The 27,918-nt window shown below is 36.9% G+C and overlaps 1 protein-coding gene across 3 annotated transcripts in view; it reads right to left on the bottom strand.

The window, feature by feature from the left end:
- stxbp5a (syntaxin binding protein 5a (tomosyn)) overlaps positions 1 to 27,918 on the bottom strand; it is a 70,511-nt gene that overhangs the window by 10,121 nt on the left and 32,472 nt on the right. For all 3 annotated transcript variants that reach the window (XM_059512622.1, XM_059512623.1, XM_059512624.1), the window contains exons 5-19: positions 24,762 to 24,896; positions 19,117 to 19,180; positions 17,871 to 17,954; positions 12,546 to 12,669; positions 9,973 to 10,051; positions 9,350 to 9,504; positions 7,589 to 7,661; positions 7,333 to 7,480; positions 6,599 to 6,666; positions 6,091 to 6,131; positions 4,242 to 4,462; positions 3,018 to 3,202; positions 1,984 to 2,109; positions 1,075 to 1,226; positions 493 to 555 (exon numbers count right to left, since the gene is read on the bottom strand). In XM_059512622.1, coding sequence (XP_059368605.1) covers positions 493 to 555; positions 1,075 to 1,226; positions 1,984 to 2,109; positions 3,018 to 3,202; positions 4,242 to 4,462; positions 6,091 to 6,131; positions 6,599 to 6,666; positions 7,333 to 7,480; positions 7,589 to 7,661; positions 9,350 to 9,504; positions 9,973 to 10,051; positions 12,546 to 12,669; positions 17,871 to 17,954; positions 19,117 to 19,180; positions 24,762 to 24,896 — 1,718 coding nt within the window. The remainder of the gene's footprint in view (positions 1 to 492; positions 556 to 1,074; positions 1,227 to 1,983; positions 2,110 to 3,017; positions 3,203 to 4,241; positions 4,463 to 6,090; positions 6,132 to 6,598; positions 6,667 to 7,332; positions 7,481 to 7,588; positions 7,662 to 9,349; positions 9,505 to 9,972; positions 10,052 to 12,545; positions 12,670 to 17,870; positions 17,955 to 19,116; positions 19,181 to 24,761; positions 24,897 to 27,918) is intronic.

The raw sequence follows: 27,918 nt of genomic DNA, 5'->3' as shown, positions 1-27,918 counted from the left end.
AGATGGAAAAGCTGAATTTTCAGCAGCCATTACTTCAGTCTTCAACATCACATGGCCCTTTAAAAATAATTCTAACATGCCTATTTGATGCTAAAGTAACATTTCTTATTATTGTCAGCGGAAAATAGAAATCGTCTGTAACAATGGAACTGTCACTTCTGATAAATTGAATGCATCCTTGCTGAAAAAAAATATTAATTCCTACTGACCCCAAACCTTTGAACAGCAGTGTAGGGTTATAGTTCTTTTCCAAGAAGAAATTTAGTCAATGCTGGTTTCAAACAACATGACAATGAGTAAATAATGACAGAATTTTCATTTTTAGGTGAACTATCCCTTTAGTCCTGTGCAGAGGAATCGGTTGAAATGCTAAAACGCCCCCCTGTGGAGCTCATAACATCTGTGTTTCAGCAGACTCCAGTGTCAGGACTAATCAGTATGATGGTGGCAGGAGGCAGTATGGATTGTATCATGCTCCGAGGGGTGTTTTACCTGAGGTGGGGGATTTGCAGCGATCCTCTGAGGTGGCTGAGCCCTCGTTAATGTCACAAAGCCCTGTTGAGAAGAAGAGAAACATGATCGTCACACTATAGAAAACGTGTAAAGTGTGCTAGTATCCGCTACCTTGTGTAAAAGTAGTCTAAGATGTATTTTAGACAGTATACACATTAGTGTGAGGTGCAGTGTGTAGCCTTTGCTCTGATCTTGGAGTTGAGAGGCAGATGGGCAGACAGGAGCTGAACCCAGCTGCTCTGATCAGCACTCTCCCTGTGCGCATATCCGACAGATCACAGCCCCCCGCTAAATATCACTCATTACCCCCGACACAAATATGCACATACACACCAGATAATCTAACAACCAATCCATTGCCAAGTCCCAGCAATCATCTCTTCCTTACTAGCATGTGTTTAGCTGCAATTGTGCCATCCACCAGCAGGGGACACACTGTTGTATCCCCTCGCTGCACAGCTGCATGTCCTGCCAATGGTGTGCTGTTAAAAGGCTCACTGTGTTCATATATATGTGCTATGTCTATTATAGATGAAAACCATGTTTGTGTGCATATCAGACCTCCAGAAGGCTGTCGGCTCTTGCGGGGAGATCGCAGTTGTCTCTGATACGGATCATTAGAGCCGTACAATTCCACAGTTCCCAGATTCAACAGAACAGTCTTCTGTAAGTAATCCACTACTGCCAGACCATTGCTATTGCCAAACACCACCCTATGTTACACACAAACACAAAAGACAGCAAGTGCTTTGTCAACAAATTCGAAGGATTTTTGGTTTATGCTGGTTTAGTGCTTGTATAGTGATTATTTGACCAAATTAATATATATTTTATGCACACAATGATTTATCATTTGTAAACACATTCAAAAGTTTGATGCATTAAAATGATCAAAAGTGACAGTAAAGACATTTTATTCTATCCACTGTATTCTATATTACTTTCTATTTTGAATTCTGAGGGAAAAAATGGTTTATACTGGTATGGTAATACCTTAATAATGCCAAATCAGCATATTAGAATGATTTCTGAAAAATCATGTGACACTGAAGATTGGAGTAAGCAATTTATTAAAAAAAAAAAATAAATAATAATAATGTATTGTATTACTGTATAATATTGTAATATTAACTGTATTTTCGATGAAATAAATGCACAGATGGTAAGCATTTGTAACTTCCTTCAAAAACGTTATAAAATACAGACCCCAAACTTTGAAGGATTGTGTATGCAAAGTTTTATAAAGCCTTGAAATAATTTTGTGTGAGGAACAAACCAACATAGGTGTTGTTATTTATTGAAAATCTTGATATATATAAAAATTAATGTTAATATTTTAAAATATTTTAATATAACAAAAGAACAAAGCAAACATTGTGCTTTCATAAACATTCCTAACAGTCTGCAGGATTTTCTGAGCCTCCTGACAAAACAATGTAAAACAAGTCTTCAAATATTCAAGTAACTCACAAGCCATAGCTGGAGTTGATGGCCAAGCTGCTGATCTGCTGGGGTGGCTCTCCACTGACCCACAAAAGCTGTACCACCAGCTCCACCTGATACCCTGGAGACTGCTTCAGAGGACTGCTGCGCACCCTGAGGGAATGACAGAGAGAGGACATGGGTTATACAGTCCTTGCAAAAAAATATTATGTCATATATTACATACTGAGGATGGGCATGAGTACCCTAGCACTTGAACGTGTCATGCTTAATCATAAAAACTAGCAAAATCTTTTAACAACTATACAAAGATGTGCCAAAAAGGGGCCTCACGGTGCACCTTTGTTGTCTGATTGTCAGACAACAATTTGCGTTAATTCTGTGAACACTAACTTTCAGTCAGTGGCAACTACAGTACATCCCTCAAGGCTCTCTTTGGAAACAGCCAGACAGGGTGCAGCTGAATGGAACAGAACACAGAAGTCCTAAAATGGGGTTGTAAAAGCTAAGAACTATTTTCAACTTGACACTTAAATTTGGTGCATATTATCTGTTGGGTTCTCAAAAATCAAATAAACTGATCAAGTGAAGTCCTTAGTAAGACAGGTGTTTTCAATCCAATGAACACAAGATGCTCTTTGGATCATTTTCAAATCATGCTGGATCATTTAGTCATCGGGTTTTAAAATTCATGCATTTAGCAGACGCTTTTATCCAAAGCGACTTACAGTGCATTCAGGCTATCAATTTGTACATATCATGTGTTTCCGGGGAATCGAACCGGAAACACAGTGCTCTACCAATTGAGCTACAGGTTTCTACAGGAGTTAATATGGGCCTAGTGCTGCTGTCAAAGTATATGGGCAACTAGTAAATACAAAAAAATACTAAAAACACAAAAAATAAGCCCTTTTTTTGTTTTACCGACAATATCATTTGCATTGAAAAAAAAACATCTAAATGTAAAAAAAAAAGTCAAATAGAGGCATTTATTCGAGTATGCTCAGACTTTTGGATTCCCTGTTATGTGTATTAAAATATGACTTGCAAAGCAGAATTACTTGAGGCAGGGTATGTTGTCTCGGATCCCATCTGATGAGTTGCTGCTAGTGGAGGTGTGTGTCTGTGGGGCAGCGGTTTGTGGACTGGGGGAGGTGCTTGGTGTGAGAGGAGCTGGTGTCTGATCTCCTCCCCCTTCTGGAGACTCCAGATCATTCAGCTCATACTGTAACCTGACCTCCAGTAACTGTAAAACACACACACATGTACACAGGTCATTGACACTATTGTGCTTGAAAACAGATGTGTATGAATCAGCTAAACACACTGAGTTAATTGATCCCCATTGGTGTCGCTATTCTTAATATGAGACACACTAATTGGTGTGTGTGTCTCTTCCAAGTGTGTGTTTCTATGTTTGTGAGAGTCATGGGACTGAAGGTGCTAATAGGCTTAATTTGCCCTCATTAAACAGAAGTGTGAACGTTCTGTCAGCAGACGATGGTAACACTAATGGTTTTCCCACATTTGCTCTGAGCATGCGCCTCTGTTCACCAATGAGTTCCGGTCCTGACTGTATTCGAACATTTGATTCATTATTATCCTGTTTATATGAGTCATGTATTAATATGTAAATAAGTTGCGTTGATTAAGCATTAATAAAGCACTATTGCTTAATTGCTTCAGTCTATCACATATATTTTCCAACAATAAATCATATGGAAATTCTAATTATTCACAGATATATTTTCTAATAGCATTATCATAAGCGCTCATTTATTTATGGGTCACGGAAGCATCAGTATGCAAATGTACAGCTTGCAAAAAAACAGTGAGAGGGCAAAATGAACGCAGTGTTAATTATTCAAGCTCAATATACAGCTAGATGTGGTGAACATTAATTAAAACGGCTTTGAAAGGCTTAGGGATTTAGTTAAGCATCTGAGTAACAACTGTTCCTCGGATATCCTTAGTTGGCTCTGTAGACGGCACATACACGTACAAATGCACAAAAACATTCAAGTCACTGAACAACATCCATTTAATGAACAGATTTTATATTATTATTAACGTTATGAGTCATGGCAGTTGTCAGGAAACTAAAATAACTCGAGACAGGGAATACGAGAGAGAGGCTGAGAGTGTCTATAAGGGCAACATTACTTATTACACTCCAGAAAACAAATATTTTTTAAGTGAAGAGCACCTCAATTAAAAAATAATAATCTTACATAATTCTTACAAAATAATTCTAACATTAAAAAGTAGAAACAACCTATTTCTACCTGCACAACCTCTGTGGTGATTTCTTGTTTGCTGAACCTATATATGATGACATGGGCAGAGACACCAGCCACACAAAGCATGCGGCTCTCGGGACACCAAGACATCAACTGAATGGCAAATGGGTCTTCATCCACAATCTCTGTGTTGGGTTTCTCCTCCTTACAGCGTGCCTTCTCAAACACCTTAGCTGTCTTCAGCTTGTACAGCACCTGGAGCATTACTGAACACATGGCAAATTGAATTCAAAGGAAAAAGTGAGAGATAATTGTAGTCAACCAGTTGTCAACACAAATGTAGTGATATTTGTTATATTTTCATCTAACATGACTATAATGTTAATAAAGTTAATCTTCAAAAGCATAACATTGCTTTAAAAAATGTAGTCTTATGTAAATCTCAAAACAAATATACATTTTTTCATACTGTACATTACAATGTTGTGATGTCTGAATTCACCTGTGCCATTTAAAAGTGATTTTACTTTTTGTGTGTTTTATTTTGCATTTATTTAATCAAACTAGCACTACATTTAATAACGTTAATTTATTTTTGATCAGCCAAGAACAAGAAAACAATTACTGTCTTATTGTTTTCAGACAGAACTTTAATATTGATGCATCCTTATGTTGTATTAATTTGAAGAGGTTTATTTTGCATATTCATTTTACATATTACCAGCAGTCTGTACATTATCTGTTTTATTACCCAACTACTCCTTCATAGAAATGAATGAATGAATGACACAAACTAAATTTAACTTAAATTATTTTAGACATAAATCTAACACACTTTAACTAAATAATAGAATAGGAAAAAGGTTGCTTTGGAAAATAAAAAAGACCACAAAATGCTGTGAATAGACAAATCAGAGTCTACAGTAGCAACTTCTAGATTTGTACAATTAATGTTTTAGAGAATTAAATGAATGATGGAAAGTGTTTCAATGCCATCAAATGCATAAATGTGTTTTGTCCAATTTTTGAGGACCTCTAATCCACTGACTCCAATTGTTCAGTTCAGCCAAAGCAAAAAAATATTAAATGGCATAAGATTAGACTCTGTCTTAGCAGGATTAAAAAGTCCTGTCCAATTAGCTTTATATTTCATTGGTGAACAAAATGACTTTGGTTTTAAATTATCTTCTACCACTAAGAAAACTCATTTGAATGTTAAACAAGCACTTTTGGGAGGGGTTTGCAACCTTTGTGGTATTCTTAATATTGCAATATGTCCTTTAGCACCTAGGAACAGAGGAAACTGTAGTCTGTCAAGCTCACAGTTTAAGCAAGGTCAAATGGCATGTACAGGTAACACTTCTCTCAGCGGTGCACGAGGTAAGAAAAAGCCTGTGGGATCTGGGGAGTTTTTTGTGTGTGACATTATAAGGTCAGTCTCCAAAAAATGAAAAAAAAGCATGTTTTTTGGGTTGGTAAAGCCAATGGGCTTGTGCAGTCAGGAAACTGACTCTCCATCCGCACCAGAGCTTCAGTTTTGCCAATTGGCTCCTCCTGACTATTTCCTGTATGTTGCATGTTGCACTTGCCATTCACAGTAATATGATTGAACTATTTTGATCCACAGTCTTTGCAGTCGCCAAAATAGCAGTGCATCTCACTAGCAATACCAAGGTCATGGGTTCATGTCCAAGGGATGACAAAAATCTGATATAAAACTTTTGTTTTTAAATAAATGTGTCTGCCGAGTTCAATATGAAATGCAAATGTGTTTAAAGCAAGTTTTTGAGCTTTTAAAAACTATTATAATGCACACATTGCGGTAAATGGAACTATTATACTGCACACAAGTGTTAATAGGGTGAATGTGAAGCCAGAAAGGCTCGGTACATACTTGCTGAAGCATCCCAGAACTTCACTGAACCATCTGCATGCCTGTAAGAAGAGCAGACAATCTTTTATTTCAACTGTCTCATACATTTTAAAACATAAACCCACATAAACTCACTGGCACTTTCCCATTACCACATGTTTTCAAACAAACCACTGAGGTAAGCTAAGTTTCTATGTCAGATAAAAGCTAGTCAAGAGATGAGAGGATTTGCTCTTCCCACAGCTGTCAAACCCACAAAAAAAGCAAAAAAAGCTGCTGTCATCCCATGGGCGGTACATCAGAAAATACTTACTTTTTTGTCATAGTTCCCTTTCGCTACCATCTTGTCCTGCTCATTACCCTCTCTTCTGCACTCCTCCTCCTTTTTCTTATACCCTGCCTTCTTCTTTTACTCCATTTAAGTCTTTTTTCACCATTTCTGCCATTTCAGCAGAAATGCGAATGGCAAGATAGAACAGAGCATAGACACACATTCACTCGCTCACACACAAGTGCACACTGCTCTTACCCAGTTATTATTATTTCAGGGTAGCTTTGTGTGCCCAAGCCCCAGTTTCCGCCACTGATAGGCCATTCCTGTGATGAACAACAGAACTACATAAAAGCACTTAAATCCACGAAAGCTAACCACATAAATCCGACATTTCTTGACATATGAGAATAGAGGTAATTTAGTAGATATAGCCCTGAAGCATGTACACATTCCTGGGAAACTTAATAAAAGGAAATCGGCCAATTTGTAAGTTTTAGTATGCATACTCTTAATATAATGACTGTGGCATGAACTGGCAGCCACAAAACATTTCTCCAAAGTGGGTGGAACCGTTATTAATCGGCTGGGGAGACTCTATAGGAAAGCATTTCCTCACGAGGTGTGTAAGCTGAAGCAGTTTATTCAAAGGTATTCAGAAGTGAGTTGATTCAAAGTGGGCCGTCTGAGTTAACCTGCTCCCTGTGGGAGACAGACCCACAACTTACACACCGCACTCCAGTCTTGGCTGAGAGGTCATGATTTCTTCATACTCATAAATACCCCTGTCTGTGTTTCCGACCCACATAGTCTAAGGACACAATGTGCTGCACGGCGGGGGCCTGAAGTCACGCAGGCATAGGGCAATGGGGCGATTCATGAAGGACTGTAATTTAGGCACTCAAAAGCATGTGTGTAGGCAGGACATTTTGACTTAAAAGACATCATTAACCGATTAGCACCTTTAAATGAGTGTGCACATGCTGTTGTACCTTTTTGCTGTAGCCCTGTCGTTTCTGGCGAGACCCGACAGAGTAAAGTGCAGGTATGAGGTCCACAGGACAATCGGCTAAGTACTCACAACATGTCACAGGAGACTCATGAATCATCATGGGATACGGATTTTCAAAGATAGGGTAACTGAAAACATCAGAGGCCAAAAAATTAAGATTGATACTGTGGTGGAAAAGTGATAGCGTCAAACATGTTAGACACAAATATGACGCAAATGCTGTGGGTGATACGTACCCGTTTTGTGCAAGGTCAATAACAACTAAATCCTTTTCGAGGAGGACCACTACAGCATAGGGTTCCTGAAAATCTGCAGAGAAATGAAAAAATGAAAAAACGATGGGAAAAATAATGAATAAATCGCTGCATATTTAAGTATTTTTTTTACATATGCACATATTTTTACATACCATTTACGACTATTGATTTTTAAAAAATAAATTTATATTTTAATTTGAAAAAGGGAAATTAAATTGACCAAAAGACTTTTTTAAAAACTAAAATTTATATTTTAAATAAATGCTGCTCTTTTGAATTTTCTATTTATCAACTAGTCCTAAAATAAAGTTTTCAACATTGATTATGATAAGATATGTATCCTTCGCATAGATCAGCATACTAGACTGATTTCTGAAGGATCATGTGACAATAAAGTCTGAAGGTAAAATAGAGGTTGTACATCATCAGAATAAATTGCTAAATAAATAATAATGTAATAGAAAACAGTTATTTCAAAATTATAACGCTATTTCACAGTACTGTTTTTCATCAAATAAATGCACCCTTGGTGAAAATAGGACTCGGTAGTATATGAACATGAGAGATGCATATGGTACCCATTCTGGCACAAATTTATAATAAGGTATGTATCATATTTAAGTGGCCTGATCCATTAAAGTGACTAGAGACGTCACTGCATAAGTTTGAACCTTCTAAATGTCTCAATAATGAGTCAGAACCAAAGATGTCTCACTTCAAATATAGCTTAATCAACATACAGATCCAGGCACTGTTATGCAAGCAGCCAATTTCTTCCTCACAGTTTGGCTTGATGCAAACTCTAAACAAAACAGTTAAGCCTTTAATGCAAATACATGAACACAGATGCTTTGTTTAAGCAAGAAAAACTGCATGATTATCCCTAAAAGCAAGGTGAATAACAAGAAAAACTTTTTTTTAATCCAGCACCATGCACAAACTAAAGTATGTGATATGATCAGGGTGTTATGTAAGGGATAAAGTACAGTCAGCTTGTTATTACCTCAAAATAAACTCCAACACAAATCATGGTGACTAAAATGATTTGAGTTGAACTTCATTTATCCTACTCAGATTTCCACTAAGTAAAAAGTCCATAACATAGAAAACAGGGTTATGTATACTTGCATAATAAATGTATTAATTTCTCTCAAAAAAGAAAAAGAAAGACCCCAAACTCATATTTTCCTCTCTTTCGTCTTTATATCAGTGATGCTTAAAAGCAATGCTGAAATTTAGCTCAACCGACATTTTAGGGGAAAAAAAAGTTTGAGTCTGGCCAATCGGAATATCAAGTATTTTAAAGAGCCCATAATAAGTATATTTAATGTTCTCTTTTTCACAGCAGCAAATTATTGGCAGACTATTAATCAGCCTTTGCTACAGCTGCCTGCAGAGAGAAAAGAAAACACTTACTATTCATAAATAGCCACCAAAGTGATAAATTATTCAAATGGGTATGGCAATAATAAACTAATGCAGTCACAGAACTGGATGTTATGAATAGAGGGAGCTTTAAAAAAAAGTGATGTAAAATGTAATTACTAGGCAGCAGTTCCACTGGGAGAGCTCAAGCTCATCTACAAAAACATGAAAGAAGAGAACAACCCAACAAAACAAAGCTTCAAATGTCAGCAAAAAAATGAAAAGAGAAGAAGTGGCATAAGATAAAAAGACAGAGCACTCATTGCAACAATATTGGACAGCAGGTGCTGTTAATGAGTAAATCGACCTACATACCATTAGAATATGGCGTTTCACACAGGGTGAGGAAATCTACAATGGGATAATCCATCTCCAATACTGCCGTGCTTTTTCCATGCATTACTGTCAAGCATGGCCGTCGACCAACAGTGTCATACGACAAACCACCAGAAAAGATCATAAACGGATCCCTGTTCAGAACACAAACATATTGACAGTGAGTTAAGGCAAAAGCTGAAAAGTTTGTGCTTGTATTGTTCTCAAATTAGATTATTTGCATAACAATCTGAGTGAGAAGCTGAAATTAATGTCTTTTAAAATGCCTTTTCCTTTAACAAAAGAAGCACATGGGCTACACAACTTTTGTTTATTTGGTTGTGACCTAGAAATCCTGCAGAATCTTAAGTACTTCTTATTTATTGTAACTTTTTGTTTACTTCCAGGTTTGAATGAGCTTTAAATTAAAATTTTATTACATATTTCAATGTGGTCTCAGACGTTTGGACTCCACATATATTTAAAAACAATATTTAGCTATAAAAGTTTAACTTATGCTTGTTTAGCAGCTTCACCAGCAAAAACCAGCCTGGACCACCATTCACGATGGTCTAAAATGGTCAGAAAAAAACAAAACTGTATTGCTGCATATGTGCACTTACCCTGCTCGTGTGGTCTTGTACTCTACTTTAAGAATGGGTTTGCATGGCTCTGGCTTTTTTCCATCTTTAGGCTGCTTTCCTGAAACAGTGCCAGAAAAAGAGGTTAGGAAACTCTCGGAATGAGTATGATTCTGTCTCAAACAGTACAATTGGTGTGGACTTACTAAAGACCCCGTTAAATCATCTGATGACCAAGAAGCCATTCACATATTTCCGTTTGAAATAGGAAGTTTTCTAAACACTGTTCTGTTCATTTTAGGGGTGTATTAGCAAATAGGGGGTTTCGTATCCAATCGATTAAAGCCACAAAACTTCCTGCACATTTTCACAACTTAAAAGAGTTAAGTTGTCATTTGGCATTTTAGGAGGAGACTTTACAGCCAACAATCTATCAAGGATTATGTCACCGAAAAGTAGACGACTGCAGAGGCTGAGGGTGTCATTTGGAAAAGAGCCTCTCTCTCTCACAGACATGAAGTGTGTCACAGAAGAACTACATAAGCACTTTCATAACAAATAGAAATGTTCACTATGAAACACATCGATTTATGTAATTTTCTTCTCCTCCAAAGCAGTTTGTTAAACGACGATCCTTAAAATGTTAACTTTCCCCAAAACAATCTTTGAACCGAAAATGGTGATTCCAGGATTTCAGTCTTTAGTTGGGCTCAGAAGAATATTTTTGCCTCATGACCAAAAAAGCTCAAATGCTGCATTTAAAATAATTTATCAATAAACTTAAAGAATTGTGCTGCTTTTTATATATTTAAATACACAAATTAAAATAAGAAAAACTGCCTCTGTTTGAAAGAGAAAAATGGAACAGATTTTTAATATGGCTAAGATAAAAAAAATAAAAAAAATAGCGGGGTTAATTCCTCTCTAAAAAGGGGCCTACTAATGCCTATGGATTGAAAACACCAAAATTCTGACAATATTTTTATGGCCTTTCCCAATTAGTTTCTAAGGGCCCTATTTTAACGATCTAAATGCAAAGTGTAAAGCGCAGGTGCACTCAGGGTGTGTCCAAATCCACTTTTGCTATTTTAATGACGGAATGGGTTGTCCCTATTCTCTTAATAAGTAATGGGCGTAACGTTCAATAAACCAATCAGAGTGTCATCTCCCATTCCCTTTAAGAGCAAGATGCGCTCGTGCCACGGTGGATTGCTATTTACATGGCGGAATTTGTTGGTGGAAAAGCTGAACGCTTCTCAAGCGAAGAAACCGATCTACTCGTGCGCGAAGTTAAAGCGCGCGAGCAGATCATCTACGGGACAAGCAGGAATCCACCAAAGCTTCCCGAGGTGAATAAGGCTTGGGATGAAATAGAATTTCATTCATCATTATAAGTAGTAATAGGGTGAATTGCAAATAGGTAGCCTAATTCTAATACACGCAATGACTATTCATGATTACATTTTTATATTTATGTAGCCTACACAATAATATACTTTTACACTGTAATCCTTTTGTTTTTAATATTTGGCATGTTTGTGTGATGCACATCCCTGTGTGTATTAAGCAAAGTCAATGTGCACTGTGGACCCGCCCAGAGGTGCATTTTCTACCAACGCGCTCTTTAAATAACAAAAAAATCTTGCACAATTGACTTTAGACTTTAGACTAGGTTTGAGTTGGTCTATGGCGCAGTCTATTTTCAGCTCCTTAAAATAGCAATGCGCCTTGTTACATTCCGGCTCGAGGAAGTAACAAAATAAAGGGATCAGAGTCCAAAATTAAATTAAAGAAAATATTTCTTTTACATCTAGGGGTTATATGATAAAGAAAAAAGATGTTCGACAAAAAATAAACAAACAATAAAGAAAAAAAAAAACAATATGTAGGTCCAGCTCCTGAGCAAAACTGCAGGATAGGGGTCAGAACTCCTTCCCACAAAGGACAGCCATCTTAAATACTGCTTTCCAAATTCAACACAGGTGTGGATCCTTATCTAGCAACCTATAGAAAAAAGAGAAAACAACAGAACAAACCCAAAACAAAACTGAGCCGTAACAGCCTGAACACACCTCTTTTTTTGACCAGCACGCCTATAGGCGCACAAATGAGATGGGAAAATGAGAACGGCGCGGACAGAAACTAGCAAACACACTTGCGCTGCGCCTTGTGTCGCATTGGGCTGGGTGTATGATAGGGCCCTAAATCTGGCTGTTTGATGTTCTCCTCTCATGAAGGGGTTCTTGTATAAAGAGCGGACCGTAGTGGAGTATCTTCAATAGAGCAGGCAAGGCCGTGCACTAACAGGAAGCGCATGACCTCACCTCACTCATCACTAAAGACCACAATGCAGACAGTCTACATAGAGGAGCAAAATGAAAATTAAAGCTTCACTTGAAATGGAAATCAGAAAAGGGGAGGTGATTGTTTTAAGCTGCTTTGTGAAGAAATGGGAGAAAAATCAAATTACAACCCTGAATTAACAAGTCTTTGTGATACAACCTTTTGAAATAGACATGAGAGCAATTAATTTTGCAACCCTTATCCTGACAAAAAATGAATTTGAAGAAAATGAGTTTGTGTGTTTGAGCCAGAAAAAGAGAAAGATCACTAACCGTGTGGCGTGATTGTCTGTGCGGGCTTGGCTGGGGACTTTATATTCCATATGGTCAGTGTGCCGTCTGAGTGACTACAGATAAACTGCTTCCCCTCGTGGTGCCAGGCCACAGAATGGATCGCCTGTGAGTGAGAATGACAGTTCAAGACAGGAAGAGCAGGAAACAAAGGTTAGCAATGCTTGCATGGGGAGAGGCAACTCAACGGAAGATTTCCTAATAGTAACTCACACCGGTAATGCCCAAGAACATGACCCAGGGGTATATGTCGGGTGTAGCCAGGTTGAATAAAGAGGCATGCTAGAATAAGTGAAAAAAGAGTCTTTCTGGTGTTGAGCATCAATACAATTGCTACAAATAGTGAAGCTAGTAGGTCTGTTATACACATTCTGAATATGTGGCTTCGGTGCAACAACAACAGTAGGATTGCAGCGTGCTTATTAAACTGTCAGGGTTCTGCTGCAGCTTTATCCAGAAAACATGAGGAGGGGAGTCAAATTTACATCAAAGTGTTATTACATTTTTTTAAAGTAGCTGATTTTAAAATAATGTTGCCAAGTTATTTTTAAGGGATGCACCGATACCGATACTGGTATGGGTATCGGCCCGATACTGAGCTCCTGTACTCGTACTTGTACTCGTTAAAATGCCCCGATACCAAACGTTGATACCACACAGAATGTAATGTGCCATATTCAGACAAAGAAACACAGACAACAGAACAACAAACAGCAAAATTAACTTATTAGAAATTAAGGATATCTACGAAGTATGTATGCAATGAATATAATGTTAAACATTCAGTATTAAAGCCTGTATAGCTGACGTGCGCGAGCTGATAAAGCACGCTGAGTGGATTGAGCGTGCAGCGGGCAGAGATGCGCGAGCTTGTCGAGTGAATATACTTTTCATCACTGGAAAGTTTGTAGTTCTAGCAGCCTATGTGAAATGCACTCGGCTGTACTATATTGTGAAATGTTATTACAATTTCCTTTTTTTCTATTTTGATATTTATTATTGATACAGTATTTGTGATGGCAAAGCTTAACTTGTAGCAGCCATTCCTCCAGACTTCAGTGTCATGTGATCCTTCAGAAATCATAATACGGTACTCTAATTTGGTGCTCAAAAACATTTCATATCATTATTAATGTTGAAAATAGTTGTGAGGATTAATATCATTGTGATATTTTGAATTTTTCAGGATTTCTTGATGAATAGAAAGTTTAAAAGAACACCATTTATTGAAAATTTAGGAACATATATTGGAACATAACATATTGGAACATATATTAACCTTCCCATATTTCTTTTGTTGCACATCAGTAGCTTTGTTTTTATATAGCTTTGTTTTGTACTGTTGTTGTATTGACTGAAGGCTCAGGCAATACTATAGGGAAAACAGTCAGGCCAATATAGCACAATGAATGGAACAGAATTGAATCAAGAGGAAGAGAAAAAGAGAGAATGCACAGCATGAGACTGAAGTGTTCGAGAGAAAAGGGAGCCAGTGAAAGCACAAAGAAGGCTGAAAGAGAATTCTCATTATTTTCTAATTAAGCGCAGTCTCCTCTTGTTTAGCATAATGATGGCGGCTCTATCTCTCTCTCCAGCAGACAGTGGGAACGAACCTCAGCAGACCTAACTAATCAATGAACCGAGTGCAACATCATTACAGGAGCATCCAGAGAGGAGGAGCCAGATGAACACAGGCACCCACACACACAAAAATATGCTGAAGCACGGCTACATTCACAACACCCCACTATGATTAGGAAGGATTATATTGCTTGCATAATATATGTTCTGAAGGTACAGAGCAAATGGATTTGAAACACAATTATTCAGCATAAATGTTTTTTACTAAACAAATGACATCCAATGAAGCATGAAACAAACTATTCAGAATTGCATTACATACATTTACATTTCTGCAGAATATAGTATATGTCAGAATGTATTTTTTTTTTTGAATGCATGGATTACCTGAATGGGCTTCTACATTTGCCAAAATATGCAACAGAACACGGCATGGAATACTGTATCCCATAAAGGAATGCACTTGACCAGAACTTCCTGATGAATAAACTGCAAGATTTTTATCACAACAAGAATCAGATAAAAATGCAAACCATTTTATTGTGCAAAACCTGAGTAGCACTTGTGGGAATATGTATGCAGAAAAGCTTGAGAAAGGACTGAAGGATATGCCACCTGCCTCATTATCAACACCTTAAGATACCAGGACCTCTAGCTCCCCTCTACTCTATCCTCTATATGTTTCCCTCTCTCTTCGTCACACTCTTGGAGATACCAACAGAGACAGGGAACTGTGACACTGTCATACCTCTGACACATGCACGCACACAGAGGCCCAATTAGAGCTAAAGGGGTCTGCTGGCTTTACTGCAGGCAGCCACAACCCGCCTCTTCAGTCCAAAAATATAGCTGCCACTGCCCTCACACACACAAAACACATCATTCCTAAAGTGAACTTCAAGCCATCCGTAACAAAGTCAGCTGGCTATCTTCTCCAAAAAATTATATATATATATATATATATATATATATATATATATATATATATATATATATATATATATATATAAAATTAAATAAAATTTAATTTAATTTAATTTAATTTAATTTAATTTATGTATTTTGCAGACGCTTTTATCCAAAGCGACTTACAGTGCATTCAGGCTATCAATTTCTACCTATCATGTGTTTTATATATATATATATATATATATATCATATATTAATTACAGCAAGTGTTTGTTATCAATATAACTGTTCCCCATATTTACAGTTAGGGACTTGAACAATCCATTTTCATCCAATCCACTATCACTTTTCAAAGTGATGGACAATAAAATGGTCAAGAAAAAAATCTCATACACTGCAACCTAAGTCATTACTAGAAACCAGAATATCTCTTTTGACTTAGACAATAAGCAATACCCTAGCAACAGCTCTAATCATCCTAGCAACCACACAGCAACGACATCACATAAAATATATAACATACATGAAATTACCCACAGCAGTCGGTGCTGATAATTTAGCAGGCAGTGCACCGACATATAATGCTGTTACATTACAGGCGTCCCAAGTTTGAATCCTGACTTAAAGACCTTTCCTGTCCCTGCCCCCTCTCTTTCTCCCACTTTGCTTCCCGCCTGTCTACACTGTACTATCTCCATAAAGATAAAAAAATTAAGCCCAAAAAATTACCTTTAGGAGATCTATACAGGTGGAGCTGGGGAAGGTGAAGGGTTTCTGCAAGCACTCTGCAAACTACTACAGAAAACACTGGTCCAGTATTTGAATATTAAGCAGCAAGCTCATTGGCCGCTGATGCAACAGAAACCAATCAGCTGCACCATACCATGTAGGTATATGTGATTACTGGCAGACTGTGTTCAGGCCAATCTCTGTTTTTATGACAGAACTTTGTATAGATCCAATGAAAAAATTAGTTTATTAGTTTATCTCACTTTATATCGCACACAAAAATTATTAAATGAAAGAGGAGAAGGAGAGGGGAAAGGAAGATGGAGAAAGCAAGATTATTAAAATCTCTATTAAACAGAAAGTCCGTCCTTTATGCTACTTGCACTGATCCTTTCCTTATCCTTAGTTCAGCATTTCCAACCATCTATAACCGCATAACTCCTTACCGCCTCAGTGCTAATTCTGCTGCTAACTGCACCTCAGTGACCCCCTCAGCACTAATAGCTTCCCATGATCTGATATGATGTTAATTCTGCTGTCTATTGCACTTCTGTGACCCCTTCAAAGATAAGAAGGTTACCAGGCAACATCTGCATAACTAAAGACAGTCTGATCAACCTGTCTGAGCCTCTTCCTGGTCTCTCCTTCATAATTATAAACAATAAGGCACTATGGGGGGTCTAATGGACAATAGGGATTCATGGTACAAAAATGACACCTTGCTACCCCTACGGAGCAGTGAATTGTAGGACATTTGTCTCTGCTGTACTAATCAGTCAAGTTAAATGAAGGCAGGAATATATCAGACATCCAGCCAAGCACAGTCATTCATCAGGGTACAGATGAGTTGTCCTCTGAGAAATTAACTCTCAATCTCACACACAACACACGTATACGCTAACACACCAATGAGGGAGTTACAACAAGAGATGGGTTTGACATGTGCATGTGTGTGTGTGTGTGTGTGTGTGTGCTTGCATGTCTGGGGGGAAAAAGCGTGTGTCAGTTTTAATTCCTTTGCACTTTTCTTTGGGCACATCATGCTCATCATAATAACTAATGTACGCTGGCTGCCACTGTTGACAAAAGCCATCGAACCAGATTAAACTGGAGTGGCAGATTAACTGTATGTTCTATGGGGGCTTTTCAGATGCATGTTAATAATTTCCAGGACAGTCAGAAAAAAAGACTATTTCTGGAAAATATTAAAATAAATAAAAAACATTTAAGCTGAAATTAAATGTTCAAAACCATTTCAAGAGATACTTGGCCAATAAATGGATTTATAGCACAGCTGAAAGGTGACATTCCTCAAATTTCCAAGTTCATCCACTTTTAGCACAGTTTATATGTAAAAAGAAAATGGAAAATTTGATTTTGTAAAACAAATACTTTCACTCAGCAATGATGCTTTTATTTTACCACGAGAGACAGTACATTTGTAAAATTATATAATGTTACAAAAGCTTTATATTTAAAAGAATGTTGTTCTTTTGAACTTACTATTCATCATGAATTGTTTTTTTTATTCAATAACAATTTTCAATTGTTAATTTGTCTTAATAATTATTTGATAATTATTATATTAAAAAGTCTTTGAGAAAATTATAATATTTAAAGAAGTTTATTTTCAATCAATCAATCAATTAATCAATACATTATGTTGAGTGAATTAATGGGTTTAAGAACAACAACCAGTAGACTGAACAAACATGCAAACTGTAATCCTCCTGTAGCTATAGTGCTCACTTTGCTGTTCAGTAAATAAGTTGGGGGAAAATGTTGTAACCTAATGAATATTAATGAGTAATGAGTTTATAATGTGTCCCTCCACTTTTCAGAACATTCCTGAAGAAGACACCAATATGAATGAATGTTTGAGGATAGGAAGAACTTACAGTAGCATCCAAAGGACACACTGCCACTTATTTTTCTCAAATACCAATCTTCCTATGATGCTGTAGCACCAAGCTGAACAGACTACTGTATGTCTCATAAATATTTGTGCAACGCATTTCCATATTCTTAGCATTTGTGCCACTGCAGGCGACAGGAGCCTGGAATTCAACATTGTGTGACAATACATACCTCATCATAAGTGTACCGGTAGTCAGCTCTCTTTGATTTCAAATCCCACAGCACTACGATCCCAGACTCAAATCCTATTATGAGCTGAAAGAAGAACAAAGATGTGGGGGGAACAAGAAAAGAAGGAAAATATGCTGTGAGGCTGTTCAACCTGACCTGTAAACTGATGAGAGTTCATGGAGGTGGTGATGTAAATCTGAAAGTAAATGATGCCTTTCATTAAATAAAACATTAAATAGCTGTTTGAGAAAATTCAAGTCCTTTTTTCTGATTGTTAATCCAAAACAAACCTTCATTCTCCAACAAAATCAATGAATCAGACAAAACATTCAGCTCAAAACATGGAAGAAATGTGCAAGTTATCAACATAATTCAACTCTACATTTATTATGAAAGAAATGGCTCACCGGAAAATGAAACTCTATCATTTATTCACCATCATGTCATTTCAAACTGGTCTTTTTCTGTGAATTTTCTTTCTTTCAGACTTAAATTTTATCTAGCACTGCACAAAGTTACTGTATGACTTTTAAGATGCTTTAAGGTGTTTTTGTAAGCTCTATAACTTCAATCCTGAGTTGTTAATGTATAAGAATGAGTGGTCAGGAAATAATAAAAAAAAATTACGTTTCCTGTCATCTGAGCTCAAAACCTCTTTGTTTTTAAAGATTCAGTGATAGTCTATGAATTGATAAAGTGTCAGAGTTCTGTCAGCCAAGAGGGAGGGACAATGTGTCAAAGGACTTTAAGACCCATTAAGAACTGAGTGGACTTGTTATGGATCGATGCCCCGTTCAGGGGCAGAAGTGGGGAGAGAGAGAATGGATCGTCACTGTAAAGGTGCCTATGAGGAGTTCCCAGCTGCCAGAGTAAGAGACAGACAGTTTTTCATCCATACAAAGGCAAAACCCCAGCAGGTGTGTGTGCCGGTCTCTCTGGTCCCCTCTGACTGTGTGCTGGCAATTAGCGAAGGTAAAATGAATGTCTAGAAAGATGTATTTGGAAGTAGCTGGAGCATTTGTTCACCTCCTTCATATCTCCTTGATCATTTGTTTTCAAAAACAACATAATTTGCTAACAAGCTGTGTGAGATTAGACCCAATTACTGAACTGTGCTGCACTGTAGGAAAGAAATGTCTTATGAGTTCAGAATGGAAAAAAACAAGAGCGTTGTATGAAGTAAGGGAAATGAATTATTCATGAATTGTTGATTTGTTTTCATGTAGTTGTGTAGGCATCGCCTTACCTTGCCCTCATCCATAGGATTGTCACTAATGTGAACAACTGGGCCGGGGTGGGCCTTGGAGGACCTGTAAGAGAAAGACAGGTTTGGGATTGGTGTTAGGCGAGGAGACAGGATAGAGGAGTTCAAACACATAATGGGAAATACAGTATGAAGACAGTGAGGAAAGGATCCTTGGGCATGTGTGTGTTTGACTGTGAAAAACATTTCCAAAATTATTAACTATATATATATAATATTAATCTCTATTGGATGACAATTCCTTTCAACAGACAAATACACACTTATCAGAGCAAATAAAACAATGATATATTCAATCTAGAGAATTTTTCATAACGATTCAAATCCCCCAAAATGTTTGATGGCATGAGTTTAGATACAAAGTCTAGCACTGGCTGGGATCATTGAGATTTATCACAGCTAAAATGGGATTTTTCTCATAAAAAATATCTTCATTAACAATACATTACAAAATCCAAGAGTGGGATACTTGCCATGCAAAGCTGTTCAAAATGAAAGGGTTTTACATAATGCTTCGAATAATTCATGACAGGCTCCTATAGAGGCATCTTATATTTGATGTTGTCCAACTAAAACCAACCTAATCTGAATTTTTCCATCCAGATACTTACTCCATTAGGCTTTTGAAATATGAAATGTATAAGTCTCCACAGACATTCAGACCTCAATAATATTCACAGTTAAAATTTCATTAAATACATAAAAGAAGCTTTGAGATCTCCCCGGGACACAATGGTGTAAGCGAGAAATTTTACAAGACTACTACTGCCCACTCATTTGCAGCCAATGAATAATATGCCATCATTACTTTAGTTAAGAAACAGCCCAGTAGATCGGAAAGAGCAAAATGTTTGATTCTAATAAATACAGGCCTAATAAAAAGACAGCATATACTGATACTTTAATTTACAGGACCCTTCTCTCTATTCATCACAAAACAAGCTGCCTTGCCATCAATAGGTGCTACTTCAGCTAGCAATATTGTGGACACCCATAAGCCATTGATTGTACTGGCAGGAGTCTTATTACTTTGTACCCTCTGATTACCCAGCAGGCCAACGGTGTTGTTGATGGCTCACAGGCACAGCCTTAGACACCTATAGTGGTGACAGCCGTGGCCTAGACAGGGGTCCTTCTGTCCCCTTCAGCTACATTCTGTTGAGCTACAGCGTGATGAGGAGAGACGGAGCCTTATACATCTGTTCCTGTGATGGAGCTTCGACAGACAGGGGTCCTGATCTGCGTCTGTGACATAACTGACAGGTACATGGGGAATAAAAATCTGTAACACAGGGCCCCTCACCTGCTCACCATTACAAAATAGTGTATATATAATATTTCATTAAATATTGCAGTATTTATTATCAATTATTTATCTGTGCAACTTTGTTCATGCAACAAAATATCACTACAATAAAATAAAATAAAAATCCAGCAATTTAGTCAATTCCCTATGGATAAAATCAAGTCCTGCCCTACAGGTTTTTTTTATATATTTTTGGAGCGGCCATTTCACTCTGATATACATCACATTAGTGAAGACTATCACAACTTCTGTTTCATGCCAACTTTAAGGGTGTTTTCACATATGATTTCTTTAAAGGAACACTCTATCCATTCAGCCAATCTCTGGGTCTGGCGGTAGCACTTTTAGCTTAGCTTAGCATAGATCATTGAATCTGATTAGACCGTTAGCATCTCGCTCAAAAATGACCAAAGAGTTTCGATATTTTTCCTATTTAAAACTTGACTCTTCTGTAGATACAAAATGTACTAAGACCAATGGAAAATGAAAAGTTGCCATTTTCTAGGTCGATGTGGCTAGGAACTATAGTCTCATTCCAGTGTAATAATCAAGGAACTTTGCTGCTGTACCATGGGTCAATTATAATTATTTATAAATATTACGCTGGAATGTGAGTATAGTTTCTAGCCATATAGGCCTAGAAAATGGCAACTTTCATTTTCTGTTAGTCTTAGTACATGATGTAACTACAGAAGTGTTTAAAATAGGAAAAATATCGAAACTCTTTGGTATTTTTTGAGCGAGATGCTAACGGTCTAATCAGATTCAATGATCTATGCTAAGCTAAAGCTAAAAGTGCTACCGCCAGACCCAGAGATCGGCTGAATGGATTCGAAAATGGTAAAAGTCAACTGTTTAACTCTAGGGGAGTTGGAAAATGAGCCTATTTTCAAAAAAAAGTGGAGTGTTCCTTTTTTTTTTTTTTACCAGTGTTATTTAAAAAGTTTAGTTTTAGCTTAAATTAGTTTGAAAATGACTTAATTTAATTATCCCAAATAGTCATTTACTGATTCGGCCATAAAAGGATGTGTTTAAAAAATGAAACATTAAAAGCACATAACATTAATTATGATACTGTATGTACATACTGACATATTATTATCATATTATGTATCAATATTTGCTAAGAAAGTATCTTTAAAGATAAATGACGTGCATCATTTTGACAAAATAATTCAAAAAAGTTCACACAGGACAGGTATTTCAATGGAAGTATTTCACTTCCTTTTAACAAAATTTCCATAGAGACAGGCTAATCTCTTACATTTTATTGCATTTTTAAAACAATCCAGACAGTCCTAAAAATACACATTTTAATGATTTAAAATATGTAACCACAATGCTCAGTTGAGGTCCTAATTTCACCACATGAACAGATATAAAACAGCATTTTGGCCATTTTTAAAATAAATCTTATCTAAAGCCTCCATTTGTAAGCAGTAGTATTCATCATATCTGTCTGATATGATGAAATTTCAGTAATCTAGCAGAGAAGAAAAATGTAACCTATCCTCACCTGGCACAGTAACCAAATTCAGTTCATGAGGTCAACGAGTACATTTGGCACAAACTGAACCCTGTTTAGTTAAAAGACAGAGAGTGAGCGGGAGAGAAAGAAAGCGAAGGAGGGAGCAGTAGCAACTCCACACTGAGGTCAAGGTGGCAAACGTGTTGATAGAGTGACGGATATTAACTACTCCATTCCCGAGACCTCAAAATCCTAATTTACGCTCTCTCCTATCCATCAACCCTTACTTTAGCAGAAACAGGCTGGTTTTAGAGAGCTGATCACTATAGCAACAAGAACAGGATGGGCAAAATCTCATTCTGTAACTGCCGCCCTCACTCTTATTCACTCAAGACACCTTATGATTACATAATTTCACCATTTCACCTACCTAAACCCTCCTACCCACAATCCTTTTTTGAGGTCCAAAATAATCATCACACTAAACGTACATACCTTTTATTCTCATGATTTCTCTCTGATTGTGAGGAGTGCATGTTGACTTGAAGTTTAATTTCCTGTCATTAGGAAAAACCACAGGGAAAGAGCAACACAGCACAGTATCTGCTTCCATCCCTACCAGCTGTGTGTGTGCACGTGTACACGTGCGGAATCCAAGATGCAATTTGTTCACATTTTAAGTGAGTGCATCCATTTGCTTTAAGCAGTAACACATGTTGTGCAAATCGAGTCTCTGAAATGGATGTCAGTTGGTTAACAGACTCTGTATTAATTTCATTAAAGTGTCTCCTATATACTGTTTTAATGACTGTATGAGTACGTATGCATTCCAAGCCTACTGCTGTCTGCTTAACCTTGGCCAAGGAGAGATCCATACATCAGTGGCTTTGTTGGCGGAGATTTGGATTTATGACAGAGCACTGTCACACCAAAAGACATGCAAAGACTGAATTGTGGAGACAATCTGTTTGTCCAGAGGGCATGCTGGCATTTCCTCACTTGCACCCAGTCTGAGAACAGCTTAAAAATTGCACCACCTGCTATTGTAACCCTTGTAACATGCCCCGATGTCCCCTTGTCAATGTGGCATCACATCACTCCATTATGCCCACCTTTAATCCCCCGACAGCCCACACAGTCAAAGTGCCAACCTACATGCCCCCGTACTCTAAAACAACACTGTGCTACTGACACCTGCAGCAACAAACTGTTTTTCTCAATGTCTGGCATCATGCCTACATCACCCACCACCATGTTATCAAGCCTACAGCAGAGTGGCATGCCAGATTTCTCTCTCTCAAACAAGCACACACCATCTTGGTTAGCTGCTGTGGTGTAGCTACTACTGGAAAGTGCATTCTGAGAGTGTGTTTATGGAGAAGGATGTTTATGAACACACTTGAATGGCACTGATTTAAAGACAATTTCCTTGTTTTTTAAAGTATTATATATGTCTGATTAATTATGATAAAACATTAATCTAGCATGAAAAATAGCTAGTAATGCATCTCATGTGTTTAACCTTCTCAACTGTCATTCATTTAAAAATTATGTTATGAATTTGATCATGTACAAATACAAATGATTTTAACTTACATATAATATTTCGATTTTTTTTTAAATATTTTGTTTATGCTTAGCACTACAATTGCATGATACCCCCCCATTACAAAACATGTATTATTCCTTAAAAATTGTCACTTGATAAATATTATTTCATGAATTCATCAACTTCAAACATTGAAACCTGTTATTTATTGCAACAAATAAATAAATAAATAATAAGTACTGACCTTCAATTTACTGGAAAAATCTTTCATATTTTTAGAAAAACAAATACATATTATTTAACATATTTACATTACCGGTACATTTTATTTTATAAATGGTGTCTTGTTATTTAATATATAATGTGTATTCTAATACTGTATATCGCTAAAATATTGGTGTTAAATTTAGACATTTACTTAATATTTTGAAAACTAAGAAAGAAATGTATTATTTATTTATTATTTATTAAAATATTCAATTATATAAAATATTTTTTGATCAGAAATACGATTTTATCACAAAATTAAGTTCTGACCTTATTTTGTGCCCTTCTTGTGGAAAGTACCTTTAACATTTCTTCAATTCACTGCCCAATAATAATCTTCCATTGTTATTTATTTGTGATTTATGCTAATTTGATGTGACTGACGTATGTGATGTACGACATACAGTATATGTGTGTGTTTATGTGTGAGAGAGACAATGGAGAAAATGCCCTGCTCAGTGACGTGACAGTAAAGCCACGTTGATTGCCCATTTAGTCTGTCACTACAGGATCAACAGTAAAGGGCGGAGCAGCTCTTTCAACAATTGCCCTTCCTGTCGCAAGGGACACAACGTGTCTGTCTGCGAGTGTTCATGTGCGTAAGTACTAAAGCAAGAGGCAAGACAGGACATCTGTCTATACTAACACTGATCCGATCTGACACCTGTAAACACATATGTGTGTGTGTGTGTGTGTGTGTGTGTGTGTGTGTGTGTGTGTGTGTGTGTGGCTACACTGTCTGGGTCTCAAAGGCACTGCAGCCTTTTCAATGGGTCAGGGAGGAAAACAAAACTGCTGACAAAATGTTAGAATGAATAATTGAAGAACCTGTGGTACCTACGGAGAAGAGCGATGGAGGGAGAACAGGTGAATTGACCATTTAAAATGGGATTTGATTGAAATGATGGCTTAGTTACAAATAAAACATAACAAGGCTACAGGAACAATGACAGATGTGACATATATGATGTATTACAAATCCGATTCCAGGTCTCAGTGAGATTACATTTCATTTCAAATGTGTGTGTGGCACTCACAGTTCAATGGCTTTGTTCCACATGATGGTGTATCCTGAGAGGGTAAAGGACTCCACATTCACAATGTGGATGTTTCCTCGTTCCGAGCCGATGTACAGCCATTTACTTTGGAAGGGCAGATGACAGAACGTTATCCTGCAAAAGAGGAATGTAGAGAGAGAAAATGTGTTATTATTTGCAATTCATAAGAAACGGCTCCCATACTCAAAAACACTTTACCCAGAAAGGCCTCATATGTCTCCACTGAAAATGTAATATACTTTCTTATCTTAATTATCTTTCTCATCTGAATTTATTAGATACATTCAAAGTGATATATCTTTTATTGTAATTTCCAGTGTCATATTAGGTTATTTTTGTCTGGGGCCATTAGAAGAAAAAAAAAAGAAAAAAAATATTGGTTCAAAACGCTGATTCTTGATCCAGCAGCATGTATTCTAAGGATTCTCATACATAATACTTTAAAATTTAAGGTTTGGCTGCTCAAAATTTGCTGCAAGATGTAGCATATTGCTGCAAAATGAATATTTGAGCAACCTCATATAAGAGCACAATAGATTAGATACACTGGAACTCTTGCCCTTGAAGGTTTCTTTTGGAATATGAATCCATTTCAGTTCTATAAAATAGTGGGAAGGTAATGTGAAGTAGAAAGATGGACTCTGCACTCATGCATGCATGGATGTAACTGAAATAGGAATTTTGTATTAAAGGGGTAATTCACAGCTGACAAGATGGGGGTTTAATAAGCAGAAACTGCAAACATAGAGAAAAAGGAGGTAACACCCATAATGCAATATGCTCGATCAGACTTTCTCTGAGCAGGGACTTTTGCTGACAAATAAATGGTGCTATCTTTGTGCAGGGAACAAAGTAAAATCATACACATTGTTCATTTACTTATTACTACAATACAAAGCTGGTTGAAAATCAGTTAATCTTATGATGGTCTCTTTTAGTTACTTGTAAAGTTCTTTACAGCACATAGCTTAAATGGTGACTTTCCACCTTATTATTATTTTTGAGACCCCAGTGATCTGTAGTGTCTCTTTTAGAGTTTCAAAAGAGATATCACAACCTGTGCACTGATTTACCAAGACACCAACGTCTGCGATTATACTGTGATTTCAATAAAACACTTTTCTCCAATTTACTGGAGATTTATTCAAATTTTATAGACTCTATGCCAACAATTGAATCATATGTTTACTTCTCCTAAGCAAAGTAGGAGACACATCCGAGATGGTTCATAACATTTCTGACTCCCTCAAGTCTCCAAAAACTATGAAAGATCAACCTTTGAGAAACAGCATTTTTCTGTGGAAACTAGATAAGGAAAACCGAAAGCTAGCATATGTAATATTTAGCATTCAAAGTCAGGATATTGACAGTCACATGCTGCATCAAGGAACCACATGATTTTCTTCCAATTAAATATGTTTGCATGTTATTTACGACATTCCTGAGTATAAAAATGGTTAGTTTAGCTTAAGCTACAGTTCTGCTTACTCCAACTCAAATGTACTTTCCCTTTATGTCCCAGAGGGATGAAAGTTACTGAAGTCAAAGACTGAGCTACTACATATTGAAATATTACTCAGTTTAAGTTCTATCTAAAGTATACATTTTCCCAAAATCACATGCATCTTGATGAACAAGTGCTTTTTTAGAAAAGGTGGAGCATATGGTATGATTTTATGAACAAAAGGCTTGTTTGTTTTGGTGCTGTGCAAACGGCTTGCCTCTCACCCCTTTCACACTGCTTTTTCCCTGCAACACAAGTGCACACAAACACCTGCCCCCAACACTTCACACCAGCACCTTATTTATTTTAATATTCATGAGTGGAAGAGTGTTGAGAGAAATACCATGCATAAAAACTCAACATACTTCTTCCCTGTCTATCAGACAGATGCGAGATGGAGAAGACACTGAAAGAGGACACAAGTTGGACTGCTGACTGCTCTCTATTTTTCTCTCCCTTGAGAAAGGGCAAAAAGAAAAAAAAATATGTAAGAGAAAACATAAGAGGCTTTCAAAGAAAACACAGGTGCAATTTTATTTAAAATGTATGAATGAAAAACTCCAAAGACAAACAGACACATCGTTTAAATATAGCTATGCAATACAGCTCTACACAAACTATTAGTTGAAATTAATCATTTATATTTTTATATAGTACAATTATACATATCTTAATATTTATGTCTACATTATGTCATTATCTCAGGTAAGTGATCATTCTGTCAAAAGAACTATCCGTTTCTTTAATTGCAAAATGCTTAAGTGGAAAAAAGTTATGTATTTGAGTCCTTTCTGGCACCTTTTCCATAATTAGCTAATGATCCTTCTTTAATGAATTCATTAATTAGCACAGGAAAAAATTAATCACATCTATCACTGCGAGTGTGTGTCATGTAACACAGAGAATTTAAAATGACATCCGCACATCTACTCCAGGATGACTAGGCAAGATTTATGACCACATCAAAACACATATTTCACTCCATTTACTTGAATTGTTTTTATACTTTTATATTTTGTATCCTCTAAAAAATCTGTATTTTTCAAATTTTCATTAAGAAATTGCTGTTCCCTGCCATTTATGTAGTTTTTACTATAATGAACCTTTGGTCACACCAATGTCAGTGAAATCTGAGCTATACAGTTTTTTTCCCCACATTTTTTATTTTTGTTCAGAAAAACCAGACACAACCACGTTTACAAATATCAACAGCCCTCCACGTGTGAAAGTGAGGTGTGCATTTGTTCAGGCTTTTCTGTGAACGTGTGATAATGAGCTAAATGAGTGTACTAGCATGACAGACGGATGCCCTGCACTCCTGACATTTGGCTTGCTCTTTAATAAGCCTTCGTCCTGCAGGGACACACACACACATACAAGCAAAGAGCAAATCCATTCAGGAACAGCCTTAAAAACCTGCCAACCTCCCTGATCATCCGTTATGTTACAGCACCAGGATGGCAACTGTAAAACATTGTGTCTTTACGGTCATAACTGCTTCAAAAACGTAAACGTTGCCTTTCATAAGGGAAAATTCATTTTACAGCTCTGAATGATGATTGAGACACCGGGCTCACTGAACAAATACAAGAAGATTCATAATCAACGACAGTGTGTTGCTTCAGGCAAAGG

This window comes from Carassius carassius, chromosome 27 (assembly GCF_963082965.1).
Source record: "Carassius carassius chromosome 27, fCarCar2.1, whole genome shotgun sequence".
Classification (NCBI taxonomy): domain Eukaryota; kingdom Metazoa; phylum Chordata; class Actinopteri; order Cypriniformes; family Cyprinidae; genus Carassius; species Carassius carassius.
The sequence above is the reverse complement of the archived record's forward strand: the minus strand, read 5'-3'. Positions and strand labels throughout refer to the sequence as shown.